Consider the following 27,783-nt stretch of genomic DNA (forward strand, 5'->3'; position numbering starts at 1 on the left):
GGCAAGGCCTGCCCCTTTTTCCAGTGCCTAAACTGTCCCTGCTCCTTCCAGCATGAGCCCCAGCCATTCCTTCCAGGTTTTTCCTCCCCATCGGTGCACAGAGAGAACAAGGCTTTCTTGTGGAAGGGGTTAGGCCAAAGGGGCGTTTCCACCACCAACTCTCTCCCACAACCCCCTCTCCATGCCACATGCACACCATTCCCAGAGTTTTGTATCCACTTTGAAATTCCCTACCAAGGCTGTGTAGTGTAGAGGGAAGGTGTGAGCATGGATGTGGGAACTGGACAGCCTTGGGTTCAGATGCCAGCACACTTACCACCTCTGCGATCCTGGGGAGCTTACCTCTGAAATGAGTAAGAAATAACAGTAGCTACTTCATTAGATTGTTTAGGCAACTAAATCAATATATGCGAAGTACTTAGAACCGTGCTTCGTGTTGGATGTGGTAGCCATCAGGAGGAAACACAGCCAATGCCACAGTGGCCACCTCCTCCTCTGAAGATCAGGGTCTGAGTAGCAGGCAGCGAGTCCTGAGCAGAGGACACAAGGTCACTAGTGTCCTCATCTGAAAAATGAGGACAATCCCAACCTTGTGGGGTTGCTGTGAAGACTAAATGAGATGACAACTGTGGAGCACAATTTCCAGCCTTAGATAAATGACCATTATAGGCTTTCTCGGTAGAAGTTGAGAAGCTGAGGGCACTTGGGTGGCTCAGTGGGTTAAGCCGCTGCCTTCAGCTCAGGTCATGATCTCAGGGTCCTGGGATAGAGTCCCGCATCGGGCTCCCTGCTCAGCAGGGAGCCTGCTTCCCCGCCCCCGCCCTCTCTGCCTGCCTCTCTGTCTACTTGTGATCTCTCTCTGTCAAATAAATAAATAAAATCTTTAAAAAAAAGCTAAGTCCAAAATTTATATGAAAATGCAAAGGCCCTAGACTAGCCAAAGCAGTTTTGACTAACAAAGTTGGAAGTCTTTTACTACTTGAGTTCCAGGTTTGCTGTACAACTACAATAATCAAGGCAGACAAGATGAAGAGAACGGAATAGGGTGTCCTCAAATAGATCTACGCACATGTGGTCAATTGATTTTTGACAAACATGCCAAGGCAGTTCAGCAGGGAAAGAACAGTCTTTTCAACAAATGATGTTGGAACAACTGGACGTCTGTACACCAAAAAAAAGGGAATGTATTATAGCACATGGAAATGTGAACTTAAAATGGATCATAGCTTTAAATGCAGGAACTACAAACTATGACAATTATAGAAGAAAACAGGATAAAATCTTTGTGATCTTGTGTGATAGTTAATTTTATGTTGTAATTTGGCTAAGCTATGAGACCCAGATATTTGGCTAAACATTATTCTAGATGTTTCTGTAAAGATATTTCTTAGCTGAGGTTAACACTTAAATCAGTAGACTTTGAGTTAGGCTGATTATCCTCCAAAACGTGCGTGGGCCTTATCCAATCAGTTAGCGGTCTGAAGACAAAAAGATTCCTGTGAGGAAGAGAGAGAGTTCTGCCTCCAGACTGCCTTGGGGCTTGGGGTGAGGCAGCAGTTCTTGCAGAGGTCTGCAGCCTGCTAGCTTACCCTGCAGAGTGTGGATTTGCCAAGCTTCCATCGTTGGCAGGAGTTAAAGCTCCTTAAAGTAAACCTCACTGCTACCCTTGAACTGACAGACACATTGGGGAATGCTATTGAGCAATAAAAAGGGATAGAAGAAACAATATAAACAAGTGTCAAAAGCATTGTGAATTTGAAACCACAAAGGCCACACCCTATATGATTCCATTCCCATGATATTCTAGAAGAGTCAAAACTATTAGAATGGAAAACAGGGGTCCAGGACGCTGGAAGGGACTGACTGAAAAGAATTTGGAAATAATTGAGGGGTTGGGAACAATGAAAATCTTCTATATCTTGCGTGTAGTGGTGGTCATATGATTATGTACATTTACATACATCTGACTGAATAATTTGAAAAGGTGAGTTTTACTGAATGCAAATTATACCTCCAGAAACTTGATTTTTTTTTCCTACTAGCAAAAATAGGTTTATTCAGGAATAGCAGATAATTACAATTCAGGACATGCAAGCTCTGGCAAAACCACAGCAAGTCCCTAGAAACTTGATTTTTTAAAATAGCTGTTCTAAATATCATAATTGCTACAGATAAGGAAGCAGACTTAAGGGGGTTCAATAACTTTGTTGCATCACTTTGAAGTGTGGGTCCTGGGGGCTTTCCTATCTTGTGCCCCATACTAGTCAGTGACTGTGCTCCAATTAATATAAACTCTGTAAACTTGTAAAAGAGAAATGCAAAGGGTTTGATTGTAGTAAAGTAACTTTCCCAAGCAGGACACTTGGTAGTTTTTGTAGAAAGGAAGAGCGTGTGGATCTGGTAGATATTTTCTGGCAGCCATTCCAAGAAGGCTGGAGGTCAGTGATGTGCATTCATGACTAGGAAGAGGGCAGCTGTGGGCTCTGCAAGCATTATCCCTCCTGCTGCTACTGCCTGACTTCATGCTCTTGAACCTGTTTCCTATTGGGCAAAACCCCCAGGAGGGGTCTGTGAGGCTGGCTTTCCTGGGCAGGGGGAAGCTGTAGAAATGGAGGATCTATTTTGTTGTTGTCCGTTTGCTTTGTGTTTGATTCCATGGGTGTGCTTCCTTGTTGTTGTTTTTTAAGTATGGATCTATTTCTGGATGCTTTATTTTACTTTATTTTTAATTTAGTTTATTAATAATTAGTTTATTATAATTTAGTAATAAACTAAATAATTTAGTAATAAACTAAATAAAATTAATAAACTAAATTATTTAGTTTATTACTAAATTATTTAGTTTATTAATATACAGTGTACTATTTGTCTCAGGTGTAGAGGCCAGTGATTCATCAGTCTCCTACAACACCCAGTGCTCATTATATCATGTGCCCTCCTTAATGTCCACTGCCCACTTACCCCATCCCCCCACCCCCAACCCTCCAGCAACCCTCAGCCTATGATTAAGAGTCTCTCGTGGTTTGTCTGGGTGTGTGTTTAATATTCATACTTACTGGAATGGTGTGGGTCTGAACCTGTGTTTGCCAGCCTGCTGGTTTGTAGCTGTCAGTTGCCAGAGGTGGGTGGTGGGAGAAAGACAGGCTTACAATGCTTTTGCTCAGGTGAAACGGTTCATTTGAGAGAGAACGTGTTGTGTGTAGCATGCTTCTTCCAGAAGATTCCATATACTTGCTTAAGAAGATAAAAGTTGTTCAGTTTTTTTTTATTTTTTTTTAAAGATTTTATTTATTTATTTGACAGAGATCACAAGTAGGCAGAGAAGCAGGCAGAGAGAGAGGAAGGGAAGCAGGCCCCCTGCTGAGCAGAGAGCCCGATGTGGGACTCGATCCCAGGACCCTGAGATCATGACCTGAGCCGAAAGCAGCGGCTTAACCCACTGAGCCACCCAGGTGCCCAAGTTGTTCAGTTTTTGAGTATGTGATCCGTTCACGTAGTTCTGATATAGAAGATACAGAAGTTGGCAAGTCTCCCTCGTGCTGCCTCCCAACCACTCCGTGTTTCCCCCCAGGCAGACAGCCTGTGTTACCTGTTCCTTGTGTTTTCCTATTATATTTAATGCTTATATGTGCAAATAGATGTATCTGTGTGTGTTTCCCTCCTTTTATACAAATTGTAGGATACTGTACATAGCCTTCTTCACTATGCTTTATTCTGTGGACCATGATTGGCTTAACCTATCCCCTATTGATGGGTATTTAGATTCTGTTAATCTTCTCTTATAAACTATGCTGCAGTGACTAACCTTGTCCTAAGGTCTTATTCTACAGTGTGATTATATCTGTGGAACAGATTTCTTTAACTGGCACTGCTGGGTCAGGGGGTGTGTGCCCAAGGAATTGTGACAGCTTGAGTGGGATTGCTGTGCCATGAGATTGTGCCAGTGGACTCTCCACCAGCACGGAGAGGCTGGGAGGTCTGACCTTGACCTGCCCCACTACCAGTGGCTCACTGACCTCTTCCTTCTTGATAGCTGTGTCTTCCCTCTTTTCCTAGCCCTTCGTCTTCTGAATTTATCCTGCCTTTCTAGATGCCCTCAAGGAGCTCTCTGCTATGGGTTATTTGGCTTCTCTTTTGGCCTTTGTTCCTCTCTGCTTCAGCATGGGTTTCATAGAATTTTCTTTTTCACCTGCTCTGAGCTGAGTCGAGGGCCCTTCCTTTACTGGGAGTCAGGGAGAAAAGCATGCAAGTGGCTGATGGGAGGGGAGCAGCGGGAGTCTCCACACCCCTTACCATCCACTCAGCTCAGAAACAGGGTTCCCTCCCAAGGCTGCCTGGGACTTTTCACCTCACACCCAGTAACCCAGTGTGTTCTCACCTCCCAAAAGAGGGCTAGAGTGTGCACAGGGCTGAGGCAGCCCCTGATCTTGCTTTGGGCGCTTAGATATACACACTCCATGTGGGGGGTGGGCAACAAGGGCGTACAGTTACATGCCAGGTCAGACAGAAAGTTTGCTTTGTGTTCTGTGGTAGCTAAAAGCATCATCTTATGAGAAGCAAACCTTAACCAGGAGAACTTAGGTCTTTGTAGTTTATCATCAGAAATTGTCAGGGAAACTTGACATATGGTGGTAATTCTGAGCAACAGTTATAAAACAAATATATATAAAGATTTTATGTAATCAGGTCATTAGGGAACCAGTGCGATGTTGCAACTGGTTCAAAGGAGAATTCAAAAGAACTACCATTGTGTGGGCAATCAGGAAAGTGGAAATAAATTTGCTTATTAGATGTAGAACTGGCTAGTATCTCCGGGATCTCTGCTAAACACAATTTATTGGCATCACACTCTGCATCCTACAACTGAGAGCTGTAAAAAAAGACAAGATCACGGGGAGATAACCTGGAATTATGCTGTACATGAGACAGGGCACGGAGTCCCCCTCTCCCCCACCCATTGTTATTTTATTTTTAAATTTCTCTTGTTTTTATTATTTTTTTAATTATGACAAAAGATGTATGACCTGACATTTAGCATCTGAACCATATCCGAGTGTACAGTTCAGTGGCATTAAATACATTCAGTTTTGTGCAACCATAAGCACCATCCATCTCCAAAACCTCTTTCATCTTCCCAAACTGAACCTCTGTTCCCATTAAACGTACCTCCCCATTCCCCCACCCTGGTCCCTGGCAACCACCAGTCCACTTTCTGTCTCTATTAATTTGTCATTCATTTAAAAATCTTACCCCATTTTTCCTTACCAGGAGTGGAGGCAGTGACTCACATTTACCATCTCTATGACTTTGGCCAAGTTATCAGCCACCTTGAGCCTTGGTTTCCTTTCTGCAAAATCAGCATAACAACACCTCCCTCAGGGATATGTTGTGAGGATTAAATGAGGTAGTCCTTGCAGAGTGCTTGGTGTAAGAAGGGTATACAAAGATAGTGAATGGTAGCTATTGTCATCATAGTGTTTTCTCACTTGGGCCCATGGTCCTCCGAAGCACAGAAGTTCCTTCCAGTCTGTGGTTCTCAGTTATCGACTGCATGTGTGATCACCCGGAGAGCCTTTGAAAATACTGATGCCCAGGTCCCACGCTCAGAGGTTCTGATGTAACTGGTGTGGCTGTGGGTTGGGCTTGGCGGGTTTCCAATGCTCTAATGAGCAGCCAGGTGGAGAACCACTCACTGCTCCAGGTGTGTCTCCCTGAGGTCCCAGAGCCTTGCATGTGGGGTAGAATGACACTCTCTGTTGAGCACTGGGCCAAGGCAGTGAGTGGTTAGACACCTGGAAGTCCTGGTGCTCTTTGCAGAACACTATGAAATATCAATCATCTGAATGCCATAATTCAAACTAGAAACACATTTATGAGCAGAAAATAAATGTCTCAGACGTGGGAAATAAATTATGTGGCTTGCCTACGAGACAGTGCATGGCAATGTATTGGGTCAATTCTTAGAAAGTCTCAGGGTTAACTGATGACGAGGGGTTAATTAGGCAGGGAGTTCTAGCAGCGGTAGGGAGGCAGCCTCTGGAGATGCTCCTGCAGGAAGGAAAAGTGGACCTCTCCGACAGAGACAGTGTAAAGACTGGTGTAACAGGTCAGACAGGAGTCCCTGCAGGAGCCTGTGGGGAGATAGGCTGCAACTAAGGAGAACAAGCCTTAGAACTTTATGGATGGACACTCAAACCTGACTCGAGTGTCCGAGGAGGGCCTGCTGAGGCTGCCATTGGAGCAGGAGCGCCAGAACTGGCCCTGAGTCTCTTAACTGCTCTCCTCCCCCTCTGCTGCCTCCACGGAAATCTCTGGAAATGCTCAGAGCTTCTTCTCTTTCCCTCATGCCAGTGTTTACAGTGGTGTTCAGTGGGGTGGAGGCAGGCCAGGCCAGTGCGTTGGCCCGGAGGCCCCCGCCCCCCTGCCCACCTGACCCGGGCAGTCAGGCGGCAAGCTGTCTGCCGTTCCTCATGCCCGCGGTCTGCCCGTGAGGATTGCACTGTTGCCTCAGCAGTCGGCACTTAAAATTGAGGCCTCTAACTAGACAGCTGAGTATTTTATAACCCAGATTAATGTGCCCTAAAACACCTTTTAGTTAAAAAAAACTAACAAACCCTGAAGTCAGATATTTAATAGCTCCTAACCACTCTAGAGGAGACGTTTCAAATGTCCTGGCACACCTGGCTGTCAGTATTTTAAACCCTCCCTAAATGTCTGTATCTTTTCTGAATGAAATGCACTGGAGGATTAGCGGTTTCCAGGGCAGTAATCGGCCTGTTGCCAGGCTTCCGCAGTGTCATCAGCTCATTGTCGTTGAGGAATATCATGAGGAAACCACAGGGGAAGGAGCTTTAGAAGCTGCTCAGATGCAGTGCAGGTGGTGTATTGGTAAACCCCCTGAGTCCCTCCTACCAGTTTTCTTCTTTCTCTTCAGCTATAATGACTCAGGTTTCAGAAAATCAAGTAGTCTAGAAACTTGTTCAGAGACTGACATTTTTTGGTCAGTCCTCTCAAGTGTGTTTTCCTTGAGAATTGGCTGTTGTTTGTTTGGGTCGTTGTAAACCAGGATCTGGGGTAGGTGGGTGAGCGAGTAGCAACAGTGCCTGGTCCTCTTTTAGCCCGTGTTTCCATCGATTCAAGCAGGGTATAAGGAATTATATGCCATGAGCTGATGAAATTAATTTTAAGTAAGCGAAGCTGGTTCAATACAATCTTCCTGTGAACAGATGTCTTAGTCTGCTCAGGCTACTATACCGTCATGGTGTGGACTGGGCAGCTTAAACAACAGACACATTTCTTGCAAATTCTGGAAGCTGGCAAGTCCAAGATCAAGGTACTGGCAGATTCAGTTCCAGGTCAGAATCCTCTTCCTGGCTTGTAGACTGTCACCTTCTCACTGCATTCCCACATGACAGAGAGAGAGCTCTGGTCTTTCATCCTCATCTTTTTTTTTTTTTTTTTTTAAGAGAGTGCACACAAGCAGTGGGAGGGGAGAGAGGTCAGGGGGAGGGGCAGAGAGAGAGGGAAAGAGAGAATTTAAAGTCTCCACACCCAGAGCAGACCCTGATGCAGGGCTCGATATCAAGACCCTGAGACCATGACCTGCGCCGAAAGCAGAGGCTTAACCCACTGAGCCACCCAGGCACCCAGTTCCTATCTTGAGGTCGCCATTCTCATCCTCTCATCTCAGCCTATTTATTTCCCAGAGGCCATGTCTCCAAATGCTATCACACCAAGAGTTAGAATTTCAACATATAAATTTGGGGGGACACAAACATTTAGTCCATAACAATAAGCTAAACAAAAAAATTATGTAATCATTTCAACAGATGCAGAAAAGGTATTTGACAAAATCTGACTCCCATTCATGGTAAAAACAAAACAAAAACAAAACACTCAGCAAAATGGGAATTGAGGAGAACTTTCTCAACATGATAAAGAGCACCTATATAAAACCTACAGCTAACATCATACTTAATAGTGGGGCACTGAACTCCCCTTTAAGGAACAAGGGAAGGATGTCTGCTGTTACCACTTGTATTCAGTACCGTGTGCTAATTCTAACCACTGCAATAATGCAAGAAGAACGAAAAGAAGAAATAACACTATCTTTGTATGCAGATGACATGATTGTCTACATGAAAAATACCAAGGAATTAACAAAAATCTAAAATTGGTAAGAGAATTTTGTAAACTTGCAGGATAGAAGATCAACACACAAAAATCAATTGCATGGCTATATACTAACTGTGAACATGTGGAAATGGAAATTAAAAACACAATACCCTTTATAGTCACATTAAAGGGAATTAAATCCTTAGGTATGTATTTAACAAAACACATACAGGATCTGAAAAGTTACAAAAGGCTGGTGGAAGGAATCAAAGGAAACCTAAATAGAGATGCATACCAGCTTCACAGAAGACTCAACTTAGTGAAGATAACAATCCTTTCTAATTTTATCTGTAGGTTAAATGTAGTTTCTTTTAAAATTCCAGCAAAGTGATTTTTGCACATATAGACAGGCAGATTCTAAAATGTATGTGGAGAGGCAGAGACCATAGAATAGCTTTAAAAAAAGTATATTGAGAGGAATTACTCTATTTGATATTAGGGCTGGAAATGTAGGTATAGTTATTGAGAGAATGTGGTATTGATGGAAGGATGGACACAGAGATCAATAGAACACAATTAAGAACCCAGAAATAGACCCACACAAATATGTTCAACTGATTTTTCACAAAGGAGCAAAAAGGAATTCAGTAGAGGAACTCTCCAAAAATGATGTTGGAGCAAGTGGACATCCGTAGTTTTAGAAAATGAACTGAATGCCGTATGCAGAAATTAACCCGAAATGGATCATAACCTTAAATGTAAAATAATAAAGCTTTTAGGAAAAAATCAGAAGAGAAAATCTTCAGGATCTAGGGCCAGGCAAAGAGTTCTTAGCCTTTACTCTTTCATGATACATGAAAGGAAAACTTGATAAAGTGGATCTCATTAAATTTAAAAACTTCTGCTGTGTGAAGAACTCCATTAAGAAGACGAAAAGGCAACCAGCTGTCTGGGAGAAAACATTTGCAAACCAAATATTTGACATGGACCCGTATTTAGAATGTATAAAAAAACTATTACAATTCAACAGTAAAATAATGAACAATCCTATTAGAAAATGGGCAAAAGACCTGAAGAGACATTTCACTGAAGAGAATATACAGCTGACAAATAAGCAAATGAAAGCACATTAAATACTTCCTTGTCTGATTGCTGTGGCTAGGAGTTCCAGTATTATACTGAATAAAAGTGATGAGAGTGGACATCGTTTTCTTGTTCCTGAGCTGAGGGGAGAAGTTCTCAGTTTTTCACCATTGAGTATGATGTTAGGAGTGGGTTTGTCATGTATGGCCTTTATTATGTCGTGGCTTGTTTCCTCTAAGCCTACTTTGTTGAGAGTTTTTATCATGAATGGATGTTGTACTTTGTCAAATGCTTTTTCTGCACTATTGAAATGACCGTATAGTTTTTATTTGATTTGTGAATACAGTTCAATTTTTAAAATAAGCAAAGCACTTGAATGGCTGTTTCTCCAAAGATCTATAAATGGTCAATAAGCACTTGATAAGATGTTTAATAGGGAAATGTCATTAGGGGAATACCCACAAAAATCATAATGTGATGCCTCACACTCATTAGAATTGCTATTATCAAACAAAGCAAACAGAAAATAAGTGTTTTAAGAACATGGAGAAATTAGAACACTTGCACATTGCTGACAGGAATGTAAAATTGTATGGCTACTCTGGAAAATGGTACGGTGGTTCCTCAAAAAGTTAAACATAGGATTAGCATATAATTTGTCAATTCCACTTCTAGGTATACACGCAAAAGAAGTGAGGGCAGGGATTAGAAGAGATGTTTGTACACCCATGTTCATATGGCATTATTTGCATTAGCAAAAGTGGAAGCAACCCATATGTCCATCAACAGATTAAAAGACAAACAAGATGTTGTATACTCATGAAATGGAATATTATTCAGCTTGAAAAAGGAATGAAATTCTGACACATGCTACAACATGGATGAACCTTGAAGACATACTAAGTGAAATAAGACTGATACAAAAGGACACCTTTTGTATGATTCCACTTGAAGTACTTAGAATAGACAAATTCATAGAGACAGAAAATAAAATAGAGGTTAGCAGGGGCTGAGAGGAGCTGTGGGGATGGAGAATTATTGTTTAATGGATATATATTTTGTTGGAATAATGAAAACATTTGGAATTTATGTATTTATGTATTTTAATTTGTTAATTTATAAAAAAAATTTTAAGTAGGCTCCATGCCCAGTGTGTTGCCCAGTGTGGGGCTTGAACTCACGATCCTGAGATCAAGACCTGAGCTGAGATCAAGAGTTAGATGCTTAATTGACTGGGCCACCCAGATACCCCCAAAACTTGGAATTTGATAGTGGTGATTGTTGTACAACATTGTGACTATATGTAATGAATCGTACACCTAAATGGTTAAAATAGTGAATTTTATGTTATGTTATGTATACTTTACCACAATAAAAAAAAAGTAACAAATTGACCCAAGAAGAAGCAAAAAACTTAGTCTAATTACCATAGAAAAGATTAGAAACATAATTAAAGATATAACTTTATTTTTTTTTTAGATTTTTATTTATTTATTTGAGGGAAAGAGAGAGAGAGAAGATGAGAGAGAGAGAGCATGAGAGGAGAGAGGTCTGCGGGAGAAGCAGACTCCCTGCTGAGCAGGGAGCCTGATGTGGGGACTCGATCCCATGACACCAGGATCATGACCTAAGCTGAAGGCAGTTGTTTAATCAATCACACCACCCAGGCACCCTAAAGATGTAACTTTAAAAAGTACTAGGGCCAAATGGTTAGCCCTGTTCTGTATTTTAACAACAACAAAAAATTAGCTCCATTGTTATTTAAACTATTGTAAAGCATAGAACAAAATGGAAAGCTAGATTTAGTCTGTGACACCAGCACAACCTGAATACAAAAACTAAGTAAATATGAATGAGAAAGAAAGATACAGTACAAGAAGTATAGATCAGTCTCACGAATATAGATACAAAAATTCTTAATAACATTACTAGAAGGATACAGCATTTATCAAAAGAAGAATACAGTGTGATCACATGGAATTTGGTCTAGGAATTCATGGATTGTTCCATAATTCAGTATACTAAAATTAAAGGAGCAAACTACATGATTTTATTAATAGTTGCTGAAAAGACAGTGGTTTGTAGTAAAAAACAGAAAATATGAGAGGACAGTTCTTATCTCTTGACCATAGCTCATCATGCATTGAACTACCATGTTTTGCTCTGTCAGTGCATCAACCAGTTGAAAATGTTGTCTAAGTGGCTACCTGTGGAGGAAAATGGAGGCCATTAAGTGAAGCTGTATCACTTAGGCACAGATGTACTACAGGAGCTGATGGAATCCTTAATAGCCAGTTAAGTTGCTTGAAATATTTTGGTTCTTCTTGCTGGTGGATTTTTCTAGAAGCAAGCCCAACCCTAGCAGTTACTGGATCGCCTCAAAAGGAACTATTTATTATTAAGTCATTATATTTGAATACTTGATTCCTAACGGTATACATTTCAAATCATCTTGCTAAATTATTTATGATTATCAGGCCATCCCCAAAGTAAGACTTAGAGAAACATTATGAAGCTTTTGGCGTAGGATACCGATCATGGAAAAAGGAGGATTATTTTATGGGACAGCTCCTGTACCCTTGCACTTGGGTGATTGGGCTATTGATCCTCAGCACAGGAATTTTACATCTACCCCCATTTCACTTTGTCTTATGAAAACTAGCCTGTTCTTTCAATCAGACTTTCTTGGATCCTAATTTTTGTCATCCAAGGTATTTAGTGTCTCACTATTTTTTTTTTTATCACCTATAGTCTCATTAGGATATGATAAGTTACTCATCAAAGGTAGACAAAATACTTTTCCAACGAGCAAAGCTCTGAAGCTATTTATTTATGTTTGTTTGTTTATTTATTTTAGGGGGGAGGGACTGAGGAAGAGAATATTTTTTTTAAGATTTTATATTTATTTGACAGAGATCACAAATAGGCAGAGAGGCAGGCAGGGGTGGGGGTGGGAAGCAGGCTCCCCACTGAGCAGAGAGCCTGATATGATACGGGGCTTAATCCCAGGACCCTTGGATCATGACCTGAGCCGAAGGCAAAGGCTTTAACTCACTGAGCCACCCAGGCGCCCAGGAGAGAGAATCTTAAGTAGACTCCATGTCCAGTGAGGAGCCCAGTGCAGGGCTCGATCTCACTACCCTAAGATGATAATCTGAGCCAAACTCAGGAGTCAGACGGTTAACCGACTGAGCCACCCAGGAGCTCCTCTGAAGGCTTTTGAAACTATCAACTTTTTTTTAAAATAAAAAGTTCTATTGTCTCAGTCTCCTTTGATCCATGGCCCTTTTTCTTTGCCCATTTTCTTCTGAATGCCTTCATAACTTTATTTTCATTGAATCATAAGCCTGAGAAGGACTGAATTTTTCATCCCAAATCTACACCATTTCCTACAGTTGAGATTTGGAGAATACTGTGTCTGAGAAGAGGACTGTCTCGGGACACCTAAAAAGATGGTAGGGGCTTTCTTTCTTTTTTTAAGATTTTACTTATTCATCTGAGAGAGAGTAAACAAGAGAACAAGAGGCAGAGGCAGAAGTAGGCTCCCAGCTGAGCAGGAAGCCTGATAAGGGGCTTGATCCCAGGAACCCGAAATAATGACCTTAGCTGAAGGCAGATGCTTAACTGAGTGAGCCTCCCAGGCGCCCCTGGTGGGGGTTTTCTACAACTTAGAATCTAAATGATGGTCCAAGGGCCAGAATTCTAGCTCTATGTAGCTCTGCCAGAAACTGGATTTGTGATCTTGCAAAGTCCTAGAACCTCTGTTAGCCTTACTATACTCCTCCAAATTAAACTCTCAGACCCTTATCAATCTGAACGTTATATTGTTTCTAAAATACGTCACTCTTATGTTCCCAGCATTGCATCTTTCCTGCCTCCTACCTCTCTCTTTCCTTGCTTCTTTCTTTAATGCTACAGATAATATAGACAGCTCTTTCTTGCCTCAGTAAAGATTGCATGACCCTGATCGATTTCATGATCTCCTGAAGAAAGGAAGCATTGTCATTTTGAAGTTATTACGGTATCTAACCTGTATTTCCCCCCCTTTACCTTCACGTGGGTAACATCTGTACAACTGCCAACCTTGTAACAGCCTCCAATTAAGACTGTTTAATTGTTTTATTTCTTTGAGCTACGGTGTCCTGGTTCCTTCACCCTTGCCTCTCCTCTCTTCAGAGTTTCTGGCCTTTTTATTCCTTTGGGTTCTGCCCAGGTCTCTGTGGACCTTGGTCATAAGCATATCATTAGCTAAAGATGGTGTTCCAAGAATGGGCAAGCACAGCACCCTTTCTTCTCACTGTTTTACTGAGATGTAATTGACATACAGCATTATATTAGTTATAGGCAAACAACATAATGATTCGACATTTGTATATATTGCCTTCTCACTTTTCGGGCCTGTGTTAGACCAGGCAGCTGCTGGAGGGTCAGGGCTTATCATTCACGGCACAGGTATTATCAGTCTGAAGGGCCTGCTCTCTACTAAGATCTGGGACACCTCAGCACGAGACAGGAGCCGGGACTCAATATCTGGGTCTTGGCTAGAGTAATGAGTGACCAGGGTCATGGCCCCATGGAGTCTATAGAAAAGGAGTCTGTCAGGCTTCTGTCTGTTGTGGTTCTCACATGGTCCCTGGTCGCCCTCCCTGGGACTCAGCCCTTCCTTAGGAGGCCTCCCCAATAGATGCCGTGCCTGGGGTTATTGGGTGAGAAGGGTTAAGCACCGTTTCTGAACATCTGCTGGGAACAGAACACCTCCACTTCCTTTCAAGGTATATTTTAAGCTCATTACCTTTGGCTGGTCTCCCTTGTCATCCCCACTGGTAGGAGATCTTTATCTGAACAGGAATCCTCCTCCTGGAATGCTCCCCGACAGAGCCTAGCCCCTCCAGCTGGGGTTGGCCTCTTATGAATGAGCAGTAGGGATCCCTTCATTCTGCACACCCTGTATGGTCACTGGTGAGTGTAATTTACAGGTCGCCTGCTGGAACAGGACTCTCTGCTGTTCCCATGCAGCAGTTCTCCTGGAAGTTGGGACCCACTGGGCTGACCTGCCAGAACAAAGTAGCACCCTAGACCAGAGTCCCAGACTCATTGACACTGGGGCCACTTTTTTGTGGTTATTGCCTGGCAATATGTCAAGGCCCTTTGCCGTTTAGTTCCCTGGAGGTGGACAGGTCTCTGTCTCGCCCTGGTTAGATCAAGGGAAATTTGCATCCCCTGCAGGGTCCTGGGTCTTTTCATGACTGCTGGTCTCAGCTGGCCTCTCCTGATACCAGGCAGGCTGGAGCAACTGGCATCGTTAAAGGGTCCAAGGCAGGGGTTTATAACTTCTGGCTGCACGTTAGAATCACCTGGAACTTAAAAAGAGCACACTTATATTCATATCACCCAAGCCTAGGCTGATACAATACAGTCCTTTGGGGTAGATTTTGGGTTTGTTCTTATTTTAAGATTTCAAGTGAATGTGATTTGCAAACAGCTTGAAAACCAGTGAATTACACGTCCCCTACTAGCAACATTTGCCTCTCCTGGGAACTTGTTAGAAATGCAAATTCTAGGGCGCCTGGGTGGCTCAGTGGGTTAAGCTTTGGCCTTCAGCTCTGGTCATGATCTCAGGGTCCTGGGATCAAGCCCTGCATCGGGTACTCTGCTCAGCGGGGAGCCTGCTCCCCCGCCCCGCCCCCTGCCTGCCTCTCTGCCTAGTTGTGATCTCTGTCTGTCAAGTGAATAAATAAAATCTTAAAAAAAAAAAATGCAAATTCTTAGTCTCCACCCCACACCTATGGAATCAGAAACTCTGGAAGGGGGCCCAGATATCTGTCTTTTAACAAGCCCTCCAGGAGATTCTGCTGCCCAATAAAGTTTGAGAACCACTGGTGTAAGGTATAGAATTAATATAAAAAGCAAGATAGTTATGTGACTATTGATAGATGTTATATGAGTTATATGTGACTATTGATATAACAATGCAAAAGCACCAGTAGAAAAGATGCACTGAAAAAATTTGAATAAAAATGAGCAAAGTTGGCACATGGGTGGCTCAGTCAAGCATCCAACTCTTGGTTTTGGCTTATTGCTCATTTTTATTCATGATAAGTGAGGAGTGTGCCTGGGATTCTTTACCTCTTCCTTTCCCTCTCCTCCCCTCCCCTCCCCTCTGTGCTCTTGAGCACTCTCTGTCTCTCTCTTAAATAAATAAATAAAAGTTAATAATTGGAAAAAATGATAATAGTTATATTGGATGGTAGAATTACAGATTTTTGGTTTTCCAAATTTTTAGTAGTGTCATTATATTGCTCACATTTTCTCTTAAGAAACAGGAACTCTGGGTCATGCTGTGGAGTATTTTAGTGTTTTGTCCTGACAGGTGGGGTTGAGAGCCTCAGGAAGAATGTAGCTAGAGGAATGACTCTTGCTTGGGCAGGCCCGATGTGGCAGGTTTCACCTGAGGGCCTATAGCTGCCTTGGAGAGGATTATCCTGGCCCCTCTTCAACTGGTCCTGTGGTTCTCAGCCTGGGTCACTCATTAGAATCACCTGGGGAGGGTGTATGACAACTGATGCCGGGGCCCTACCACAGAGAGCGGTGTCAGAAACTCTGGTGGTGGGGTTCAGGCATCAGGATAGGCGGGCAGATATACAGGCCAACCTACTCAAGTGATTCGATGCAGGGTGAGAATAGAAAAACTCTCTCTTTGTCCTTGAGAGTCTAAGGAAACCAGGTTATTTCCAGAGGTCATCATCTGGGAGCCTCGGGAGCTTCCTAACAGTGAGAGATGAACCCCTCTGCCAGGAGAGAGGCCCCCCACGGCCAGAAAGTGGGCAGCAGGTAGAACGGTGGGTCAGAGCGGGGGGCCAGAGTCAGATGGCTTAGGGGTGAATCCAGGCTCAAATTACTTGCTTTATGACACAGAAAATGGACAGGGTCCCTCCATGCTTCAGTTTTGTCATCTGTAAAATGGAAGTTCCTCATCTTAGTGATAGTGCCTACCTCATAGTGTTGCGGGGAGGATTGAATGAGCTAACATTCTAAGTAAAATTCTTAAGATATCACATAGTAAGTACCCCGTAAGTGTTAGCTGCTGCTGTTTTTCCCTCTTGTCCGTATTATTAGCGGTCTCCCGAAGCCCTCCAAAACCTGGGTTGAGTTATGTTGAATCGAACTGGTCATTGAACTAGGGAAGGTCCCAGGACAAATGGATGCTTCAAAAACATCTTCCTCGTATCATTCATAGTTCAGTCTTTTCTCCTTTTCCCATTTCTTCCATTGGCCAGTCCTGCGGGCATGAAGATGAGAACAGATGCATCCTGGGTCTGAGTCATTCAGAGACCCCTCTAAGGGTCAGTTATTATTTGCCCCCTCACACTTAGGGAGATGGCAGCCTTCTCCATTTGTCAGGCATGACCTTGGGGTGTCTTTGTGTGCTAGGTCGAGCAGCGACTTTTCTGATTAGCTCGACTTTCATTGCTTTTCATAATATGATGTTCTGGAAAACCAAATATATTTCTGCTTCTTTCTTCCTCTCCACCTTTAGTGGATGATGTGTGAGTGTGTGTGTGTGTTAAGGGAGTTGGTCTTGCATAGGAAACTAGGAAACCTGAGGGCACAGGAGTGGGACAGCATCAGACTCAGCGGGAAGCCGATGACTACTGCCTTTGTGTTACTGTACTTTCACCGGATGCCATGAATGGAGCCAGACATGCAAGGGGGACACTGACCCTCCTCAGAGAAGTCCCCATGTCCTTTTTGTACCTGCTTCAACACTTATGAAGCCCCTAGGTATCTAAACTTCCTGAGGGGCTGGGACATCCCAAAACTTGGAGTCCACAGCCACCCCCATGCTCTCCATTTCTTTGAGGTCAAGCCTGGGGAGTTGGAATTAGCTCCTGTGTCCCTGTAGTTGAGGAACATGGACTCCTTTTTGATGGCCACATTCCACCCCAGAGTCAACTTGCTTCATCATTCATGGAAGGCACTATCCTGCCCTCAGGCAGATCATGGCCTAGTTGGAAGGAAAAACCAGGGCCCAGGGTGACACTCAAAACAGAATGTCAGAACAAAAAAGAGGAAGCTGAGTTGCTGTGGGAACAGAGTAGACAAGTCTGGGATACTTCTTGGGGAATCAGAGAAGGCATAGTTTGGAGAGGGGCATTCCCAGGAAGAATGCCTGTACAGCAGAGATGCAAAAAACTGGAAGCCAGGGGCTGTGTTTCAAAATGGAAGTGGACAAGTGGATCAAGACTGGCTGGCAGGAGGGGCACTTGGGTGACCCAGTCAGTTAAGTATCCAACTCTTGACTTCAGCTCAGGTCATGATTTCAGGGTCATGAGATTGAGCGCTATGTCAGGCTCTGTGCTGAGTATGGAGCCTGCTTAAGATTCTCTTTCTCGGGGCGCCTGGGTGGCTCAATGGGTTAAAGCCTCTGCCTTCGGCTCAAGTCATGATCCCAGGGTCCTGGGATCGAGCCCCACATCGGGCTCTCTGCTCAGCAGGGAGGAGCCTGCTTCCTCCTTTCTCTCTCTCTCTCTCTCTCTGCCTGCTTGTAATCTGTCAAATAAATAAATAAAAGTCTTTAAAAAAAAATAAAAAAAGATTCTCTTTTTCCTTCTCCCTCTGCCCCTCCCCCCCTTAAAAAATAAAAAAAGGACTGGTCTGTAGGAACCTTGACCCTTCAGCTGGAGCTCATCTAACTGTCTAAGTGATCTCATTTCCAACCCTTCACGCAGGTCTGTTTGCCATTGAAAATATCCCACCCGTCTTCGCTAAGGCAGATGGGCAGGGCTGACAAGGAGGAGAGGGAACAGTTAGGATGTCTTCAGGGGTTAGGGCTGAGGACAGCTGGACGGAAGGAAAACCCACCTTAGATAGTGGATATTACCCCATGTATCCTATTTCTAGCTTTTATGGGGTGGATAGTGGAGGCTATTCCTATCTTATAGGTGAGAAAATGGGCTTAGGAGAGCGTCATGCACAAAGTCACACAGGTGCTATTAGTCAGAGCTGGGATTTGAGTTGGGCTTGTTGTCAGGAGGCTCCACTGCCTCCAGCCTGTCCTTTTGCCACAGAGGGGAGTCTCTGCTGACTCTGGATTAGGAAGGTGCCTCTAGTCCAGGCCCATTTTATCAGCGATTTATAGTCTCTAAAGCGCCCTCCTCGATGTGACCTGGTTTGAACCACAGCAGCATCTCCTTCTGCCTTCTGATTGTGTTCACTTGGACAAACCCTTTTGCCTCCTTGGGTCTCAACTTCCAACCAGTCATATCTGGTTGTCGGGAGGATATTCTTTGGGCGTCCTTGACCTGACACCCAGAGACTCCTTGTCCGTTGTCCTCTTTTCCAGGATCTCTGCAGCGACTTCTCCCCATCAGAGTTTAGATTTTTCTGGTTGCTCAGAAGCCCTTGTGTCCCACCATCCTGTCGGCCTTCCTCAAAGCACAAGCATCTGTCTCCTCACAGACATGACAGACTTCGCTGTGTTTCATAATGCCTTAGGAACTTGCTGAAGGTCATTATCTGATGTCCTCAACAAGGACTTGTGATGACAGATGGAGCCTGGACTAGGCCCAGTGAATGGAACTCGCTTGCTTTGCTCCGTCCGATCAGCTGTGGACCTTTCCTTGAAAGAATCAAGGTGAAGCAGTGTGCACTGAGACGATTGCTAGCCAGGGAAGGTCACTCCAACTCCTCTCAGACACTGCCTTTTTATGAAGGCTTTTTATAGCCCACTTTCTTGGGAGCAACTTTTTTCTTAATTAAGAATTCTAATTTTAAAGTGAGCTCTGACCTCTTTCTTTACAGAATCATTCTAGTGCTTTGATTGCATTTCATGGGTAGAAATTAAGATCCTTTATAGTCTGCTATCTCTGTTTTCCTCCACGCCTTGTTGCCCACGGCAAACTGACACTTTATGGAGATCATTAATGGGTTTATCCTGCTAGAATATCAATAAAGTTCTTTGGAAAGTTTTATCGAGGTGCTGGAAGGTGGTAAGAGACCATTATCCCTGTATTTAGAGACCCATATGAGATGCACAGGGTGTGTTTCAACATGGGTGGGGGCCATGGCTAAATGATTTTTGAAGCAGGAGGGAGAACATTTCTTCACAGTGAATGTGAGGGAGAAAGCAAAGGGAACATAATGTCTCCTTAAGAATTTGAGGACTTTGGAGTTTGGCAAGGTCAGTTCTCTGCGTAGTTGATTTACACTGAAGGAGTTATTCTGGGTGTCACCCCCTGTGTCATACCTCAGGAGCCTGCATGTTAGGGCTGTTGCAGGACAGTCATCTCTTTGACCCAACAACAGGACTAAGAAGCCTCCTCAGAGGCACAGAGACATGTGCACACAAAGGTGTTCTGCAAACCACTGAAAAGAACCTTGATGCCCATCAGTAGAGAGTAGATGAATAATGAATAAATGAACCGGGACTCCATTTGACTATATGAAAAAAGGTCTAAAATATATAACATTGCACAAGAAAACTGCCAAATGATAAAAAAGTTTAATACTATTTCTGTACAGTTCTAAAATAAGTAAAACCATGTTTATTATTTATGGCAATAAATGTGTAGTAAAATAAAATAAATGGTAAAAGAATGGAGAGTACCAAATTTAAGAATGGTTACCTGTGGAGCTGGAGGGAGATGAAATCTGGGAGGGGTTCGTGAGGAACATCTATGGTTTCTTCTTTTAAGTGATTTGTGGGTATGTACATTTAAAATATTATTCATATTTTTGAATGGCTGAAATATGTTGTAATTTTAAAATTTGTCTTAAAAAGGGAGAATCAATAAAGAAATGCATAGATAAATAAATATATTAAATTAAAAAGAGGGAATCTATTCAAAACAGTTTGGCCAATAGTTTCAATTTCTAATAATTACTAACCGGATTTTTCTGGGGCTGATTAGCTTGACTTACTGCTCTCCCATCTTTTGCCCCATCCAATTCATTGTGACTACCTCATCACGGTTGGGTATTAGCACCAGGGAGAAAATAAGAGAAAACATGAAACCCCTCATATTCCTACATGTTTGTTGAGTGGGGAGTAGAAATTATTCACTGAAGGAAATCTTCACATTTTTAGCATATTTTATTCATTTATCAGAATGCCAGTAACAAAGGTTAACTGAGACAAACTTGAATTCTGGGTGAAGGGACACCTGGGTGGCTCCGTCGGTTAAGCGTCTGCCTTGGGCTCTGGTCATGATCCCAGGGTCCTGGGATTGAGTCCTGCATTGGGCTCCTTGCTCAGTGGGGAGCTTGCTTCTCCCTTTGCCTCTGCTGCTCCCCCTGCTTATGCACTCTCTCTCTCTTTCTGTCTGACAAATAAATAAGATTCTTAAAAAACTTTTAAAAATTTGAGTTTTCAGTAAATATATAAGGATCGCCTATCAGACTGAAGGGGGTGGGGACTGCCACTATGTAAACCTTGCTCTAGGCCCCCATCCCCTCCGGAGCAGTGGTCATTTTTTAAAAAGATTTATTTATTTGTTTCGAGAGAGAGTGCACATCTGTGTGGGCAGGGGGAGGGGCAGAGAGAAAGAGAATCACAAGCAGACTCCATGCTGAGCACAGAGCCTGACGCAGGGCCGATTCCCACAACCCTGAGATCAGGATCTGAGCCGACACAAGAGTCAGAGGAGTTCAACCAACAGCCACCCAGATGCCCCCAGGGCAGTGGTTTTGATGGACTATTCTGAAATCAGTGTTTGCTTTGCATTAACAGCATGGCCGGACCCCCCTTCATCTTGCTGCCAATAAGGGCCATCTTTCTGTGGTCCAGATCTTGCTGAAGGCTGGCTGTGACCTCGATGTCCAGGATGATGTGAGTATAACCTGTGAGAAGGCAGGAGGGTAGAGGATGCACTCCTAGCACTTCTTGGTCCCCTTGGTGGGAAGAACTTCCCCTTGAAGACCTGGGATCCATTCTAGGTAGCAAGCTAGAGTTTGTAAGGGTGGGGTGGTTTTCCCTTCATGGTTCATGTCCTATCTAGTATCATCCAAGTGTAGAACCTCAGAGGGCATTTTGCCTTATCCTCTGTCAGTATGAAGGAGCATACATACCCCATACACATACACACACACGCACACACACCTGAGTGAGTGCAGGCAAGGCCTATTGGAAATATGTCACTGACCAAGCTTACCATTAGAAAAAAAGTAGGCCCTAAAAACTTAATATTTTCCTCTTCTCACCTTGATTTCTCTTAGTGTAAAGAGGACCTGTTCAAAAGAAAAAATAACTGATGTCATTGAACCCAAGAAAAAGCAAGCGTCCTGAAAGAGTTCCCCCTAGTGCTATGCTTTTATTAAGACTCAGTCTCTGAGTCTCTTCTTTCAGATTATCTAGAGAAAGACTCTGACTGACTCTTTTAGAGTAAAGTATCCATTTCTGAGTCAATCATCAGTGGCTGGGGTGATGTCATGTAGTGCACAGGGTTGCCTTGTGTCTTTTGAAGAAGTAAGTTCTCTAAGAGGAGGATATAGATAAGATTATGTAAATTGTCCTCCTATGAGGTATTAGGAAAAAATGCTGTGATAATGTGATTGTAAGCTGTTTTCAGAAACTCTTTCTAATTTCAACTCTAATTTGTGTGGTAAGACTCTAAGAAATAACTTTTGTGAGAAACACAAAATTGTACAGAATTTTCACTTATCATAATCTCTTCCTGATTCACCTTTAATAACTGTGGTTACAGAGTGTTAATCAAATTTCGGGCCCTCAGATGTGCTAGGGTATAGGTTACTAAAGTGCTTCTAATTTTCTTTAGTTGTCTGTGTAATGTTCTAAAACTTGGCAGGCATACAAATGGGACAGATAGCATTTGTAAAGAAATAACTAAATGTCATTGTTTTATGTACAGGCAGAAGGCTGTCCAGTATTATTCATAAATCTCTGGTTATATTTGGAACCTACTGGGTCATCAAAAATGTTACTTTCAAAAGATGCTGATTTAGCTTTTGGCTATTGATTTCCATCTTGAGTCATAATACATTTTTCCCCTGCACTATAACCATCATAACATTCCTGATTATATATCATCTCCTTAGATGACAGGAATGAACATACAAGGAGAGAGAAGAGATTCTGACCACAGAAAAGGCAGAACATGGGGTTGCTGGTGCAGACCTGTTTGGATGCATCACATCTTCTCTTTGCATAATTAAATTCGTCACTGGCCATGCTGGCTAGGCTACCATACCAGGGTGCTAACCCATTCCTAACCAAGTCCTGCTTCAGGTCTTGTGCTCCAAGAATCACTGTGTTCTCATGCAGCAAAAGCCATGCTAACTTCCTAGAAGCTTCTGTCAGGCTGGGGTGTTTATATCGGGCAAGGTAGGAAGTAAAGTAGGAGTTTTCACAAGGTAGCCAAGGAGGGGAGACATGGCAGCCGAAGGTAATGCAGCGCTACCTTTAGTCAGGAGCGCCTTCATTTCATTTGTTGGAATAATGCCTTTTCTTGCATCTTTTCCTTGCCCTGATCAGACAATGTGTACATTGCTTCTCCCTGATAACTTAAATCAAGACAAAGCAAAACAAAAACACAGCAACAAAACAGTGTAAAAATGGTTGGGAAAGGAGAAGGTAGCGTTGATCTTCACTAGTTCTGAAGCAGTTTGCTGGGATATTGTTCATGGCTCTCTTCATATTTACTGTGCCTGTTGGCGATCAGCTTTAACAGTCATGCAAGAATTTGCAGACAAAAACTATGGGTGCTTTTTTAAAGAAGGTGGGACATTAATTTTTGGAAAAAATCAGTTCAGAAGTCACCTGCCTTGATGATGGATAGAAATAGAGAATGTTAATGTTGTGAGGAATTTACTCCTAACTTCATATTCTACAGATACATTCCTAATGTCATGGTAAGGACAGAGAATTAGTTGAAGAATGACCTCCAGTGGCCTGGAATGGGATTATTATGAATTTCCACCTGTGGAAACCAGTTCTTTAGAATATGCAACTCCAGGAGAAAATTCCCTCTTGCTTCCGGCCAATCCTGTCAACTCACACTGGAGCTCTAATGCCATCTCTCATTGGTCAATGAGCAACCACACGGCCCCCGCCTCAGAAATAGTCCAGGACCCTGTGGCCAAGATAAAAGCCACGAAGGAAGAAAAAAATAAGAAAAACCAGAGAAGAAAGGCTAGGAAGAACCCTAGAAGATCAGAGAGAGAAAAAGAGGTCAGCAACTTGCTTTGCACACCTGCACCGTTCTGGGCTTCCTGGTGACATGTCCATCTGTGCCACCTGGGGGGATCCATCCTGAAGAGGGACATGTTCCGTCTTAGTGGGACTCAGGTTTCTTCCATGAGCTTAGCTTCGGCATCTGTGTGCGTTGTGCCTGTTCTCTTACACCACGTAGGAGAGAGAACTAAAAGTATTTCACAACAAAGATGTAGACTTTCAGTTCCGTAAGTGAGCAGCACTGAAGTCAGAAACATTGAGGGCTGGCAGTTCACACACTTTGCAAACAGGTCAGCATGTTCCAGCCTGAAGTGCCAAACTGCAAGGTGGCCGGCTCTCGGCGTTTCCAGCTGCAGTGTTTTTCCTTCTGCTTCCTTGTAGTTAATCATTCCACAGATACTTCTTGGGCGCCTGGAGTGGCCGTGGCCTTGTGCTAAGCACTCAGCCAGGGGATGCCATCAAGAGGCAGCTGATCTTTTTTAAGGCCTGCACTGAGGTTCATTGACTTCACGGGGTGGAAATAGCTTGGATTTGAGCTCAAAGAGCCTTGACAATTTGAATTCTGGCCTAACCATGCTATCCCGAATTAGCTGGTTATCCTTGGGTAGGCACTGAACAGCACTGAGCCTTTGTTTTTTTGCTTTTTTAATTTTTTTTATCAATAAAATGAGAATTAGATGCCACTTGGAGTGTAGTGGAAGGCCAATAAATATTTACTGAACAAATAACTTTTGAGTGCTGTTAAGCGTGTCATACTTTTTCCACCTTTTTTTTTTTTCAAAGTTTCAGAATTTCATGGTGTATTTAGATAATATAGACATAAGGATTATGTCAGAGTTGCTGCCTGGGTCTGCTAATACGTGTGTAGTAAGGACACGCTTGGTGGTTTTCTGTTTCCTGTTTCAAAGAGGAAATACTTCCACAGTAAATTTTATAGGAGAAAAACAGGAGGCCCTGTTTCAGTTGAGAGTCTAAGGCGCTCAACTGGGTTGTGTGTTCTGGGGAAGAGTAGCCCTGAGATAGATAGCCCAGGGTGGCTCTTTGCTTATAGGTTTCCTGTCTCTCTGAGTGGCCTTCAGCTCTCATCCTCGTAACTTTGGAGTAGCTGTTGTTTGTAAGCCAGAGAAAGTCCCTTCCTCAGTCCTCCAGAACCGTCCCATCCAGTGTTTGCAAAGCTAACGGCGTGGCTGAATGACAGCCACTTTCGGTGGGGAAAGGCTGACGTTGGCCTTCTCTGCAGTCTCTATCCAACTGATGAGGCCAGGCCCCAGGCTCAGAGTGAGGTCTCTGAGGCAGTGAAGACGGAGGGGAAGCGGTGGTCTGGAGACAGGCAGTGCTCCTAAAGGGTCTCTGGGAGAGACACCTGTGCCATGGCTTAGGACAGTTAGTGTCCTCACTGCAGCCTCGCCCAAGTCCTTAGATTTCCTTGAGTCTTGATAATCCATCTGGAAATTTACTTTTGAAGGCTAAACCAAAAGTTAGATTTAGCTTCTTTCGTTGAGCTAGAGTTTCACAAAGGAAAGACCTCTCCAGGGAAGCAAAAATGGAAGATTCCTGCTGAGAGCAAGTAATAAATAATAGTGATGTTCTGGCTCCAAAGCTGCTTAAACTCGTGTTTGAGGGGCAGCTTGTGAAACAGGATAAAGCACTTAACCTGCAGCAAGGCTTAGGCTAGACGGTGCCCCAACCAGCCGAGGCCCCTCATGCACTGGCTCCGACCAAAGAGTGGCTGACATGACCCATGAGTTCCGGGCTTTGTGCACAACACAGATTGAATGGTTAAGTTCTGTTCTATGACAAGGTTGTTCTCATCAGTGCAAAGAGTGCGGATTCGAGTGCCCGCAGTCTGGGGGAATTTTAAAAGGCCCCATCAGTGTTTGCCCCTAGAGGGTGGGCTGCAGTCTCCCCTTCTTGCCGAGACCAGAGCACCATCTTTCTCCTCAGGTCATAAGTTGCACTTGAGGCCCATTTTGGGAAAACCTGTCACCATTCTGATGGGGGAAATGGCAGTCTTGGAAATTCTTCCAGAAATTTTTTAAAGTTAAGACTTGGGCAGTTTCTCATAGGATGACTTGTTGGGACATAGTGCTTGGCCTCTGGAAACAGTTCCTAGAATGTTCGAAGTGAGTGTGTAATGGCTTGATGTGCCTTCTTCACCCACCCACCAGGGGCCACGTTCTTGTGACTGCAGGCCCGCAGAAAGGGTTCTCGTTGAGTAAGGGGTCTCTGGGAAGGTGGACAAGAAGAAAACCCAGTCTAAACCTAATGTGTAATGGGAATAATGGTTTAGGATGCTGAGGGGGAGGGTTCATGATAGTCATGCTGTGGGCAGTGGACAAATCGTAATACTGGAGCTGGATGTGCTCCCATCACTGTGGAAATCCCTTACATTCTACACATAAACAGTGAGAAAAGAGTCCGAGACACGGATAGTCCCATTATCAGTGTATTGTTACAACGTAGACTTTCAATAAATAGCAGTTTTTCCTGTGGCTAAAATTGTATTTGTTAAGTATAAAAAGTAGAAAACTATTTAAAACTATAAGGGAGAAAAATAAAAATCACTTCCCCTCATGGATTTTTGAAGGGAGATTTTTTTTTAATTTTAAGAAAGTAAACGTGAGTTTTAAATAGCATTAAGTGCTTTTTATTGTGATAAAACACATGTAATATAAAATTTATCATTTTAACCATTTTTAACTGTACGGTTCAGTGGCGTTAAGCACATTCGCACTGTTGTACAACCATTACGACCATCCACCTCCAGAATTTCTGTTTGGGTCAAGTGACTTTAATGCACATTGCTGTTTGTTCTAGATCCCAAGGTGTTCAGTAAGCAGAATCAGTACTTCATTAAGGCAGTTCATAGGTATCAGTGCAACCCTCTTTAAAAAAGCTCCATATTTTTTGTCTTATAGTAGTCTCTCTTTCCTCTCTTGGGCTGAAGATGAGGGATGCCCAGGGGCATGTCCTTTGCCCCTCTGGTGCTCCACAAGAACGTTTTGTGCAGCACTCTTACCAGCCAAATCCTAGAACCCAAGAAGGGAAGGGACAGACCTGGGGGAGCACCCACCCTCCTTTTACAGGTGCAGGTTAAGAAACTGAGGCCCAGTGAAGTGCCAGGTATCTCCCAAGACTGTGCAAGATTCACATCTCCTGTCCCCCTTGCCTGCACCCCTTCCTCCCTACCAGAAGTTTTCCACACTGTTCACTTACCTCCCCATTCCAGTTTGGACCCCAGGCCAGACTTAATTTGTCTCGACTTGATTTCCTGAGTATATGTCAGAGATGAGATGTGCTCTTACAGACTTGGGAACTCTCTCTTATCTGGACCATCTTACTTTCTCTCAAATGCACTTAGGGGAAAGGGTCAAGTTCCCTTTGCCGCCCTGATGCAGAAAGAGAAGGTCAGCAATCCCTGGCATCTGATCCTAAAGAAAAGGCAGCATGAATCAGCGAGGATGCTGTCATGACATGTCAGAAGAGGCTGCACAGATGTATGCAGTGATAGCTTATAGCCCCTGGAGTCATCAGACGACGTGGTATAAACCGCTGCATTGCCCTCAGCCCATATAAGTCGATCCACAAATAAGCGCCCTTCATCAAATCCTGTTGCTAGTGTTGCTAGCTGACACAGCTGGGGAGTGATGCCTCTGAATGAGAGCAGGCAACTACAGGACTCAGCAGGGAGTAAAGATTGCTGGCTTAATTTCACGGCACACGCAGTCTAGCTCTCAGACCCACTTTTCACAGACCTGACAGTCATATCTCTGAACACTGCCATTCCTTGGGGCGGCAGGTGAGTGCCTGATCCTCATTCTGAAGGTCAGCTCTGAAGCTGTTCTGTGGTTGGTTTGAAGTTCCCCACTGAGTTTGCGAACAGAAGAGCTCTGCCTGGCATGATGGCTGGTCTGCTCCAATGGAGGACAGGAGATGTCCTTGTGTCAGAGTAGTGCAGGGAGTGCTGCAGGGCAGGGCTGGGAGAGCTGACTGCTGTTCCTGCCTCCACGTCCCTCTGCAGGGGGATCAGACTGCCTTGCACCGGGCCACAGTGGTGGGGAACACAGACGTCATCGCGGCGCTCATCCAGGAAGGCTGTGCTCTGGACCGCCAAGACAAGGTGACGGGGGACAGGGCCACCTGAGGACCCTGCTTTGGGAACTTGTGACTGTTCGAGATGTTATCCTTCCTAAGTCTTCTCACTCATGCTTTAACATGATAAATCAGCCCAACTTTCTTTTGAAAGAGCATCTCATATCCCAACAAATCATATTTTTTCATTCCTCCCCCTGTTCTGTGGCAGCAATGGGCAACCACATATATAAATGGTAAAGAAAAAAAGTCTAGAAATAATGAGAACTGTGGAGGCCTGGCTGGGGGAAGGCATGTGCCCTGGA

The 27,783-nt window shown here is 43.7% G+C and overlaps 1 protein-coding gene across 10 annotated transcripts in view; it reads left to right on the forward strand.

Moving 5' to 3' along the window:
• ANKRD6 (ankyrin repeat domain 6) overlaps positions 1–27,783 on the forward strand; it is a 186,466-nt gene that overhangs the window by 131,279 nt on the left and 27,404 nt on the right. For 5 of the 10 annotated variants that reach the window (XM_032858109.1, XM_032858116.1, XM_032858115.1 and 2 more), the window contains exons 1-3: positions 20,937–21,025; positions 23,046–23,383; positions 27,408–27,506. In XM_032858109.1, the coding sequence (XP_032714000.1) occupies positions 23,090–23,383; positions 27,408–27,506 (393 nt within the window). In that variant the 5' untranslated portion in view covers positions 20,937–21,025; positions 23,046–23,089. Of the gene's footprint in view, positions 1–20,926; positions 21,026–23,045; positions 23,384–27,407; positions 27,507–27,783 lie in introns of those variants that run through there. The other 5 variants (XM_032858110.1, XM_032858117.1, XM_032858112.1 and 2 more) reach the window with 1 other exon arrangement.

The sequence above is a fragment of the Lontra canadensis genome, unplaced genomic scaffold, assembly GCF_010015895.1.
Source record: "Lontra canadensis isolate GAN:19392208 unplaced genomic scaffold, GSC_riverotter_1.0 scaffold14, whole genome shotgun sequence".
Taxonomy (NCBI): domain Eukaryota; kingdom Metazoa; phylum Chordata; class Mammalia; order Carnivora; family Mustelidae; genus Lontra; species Lontra canadensis.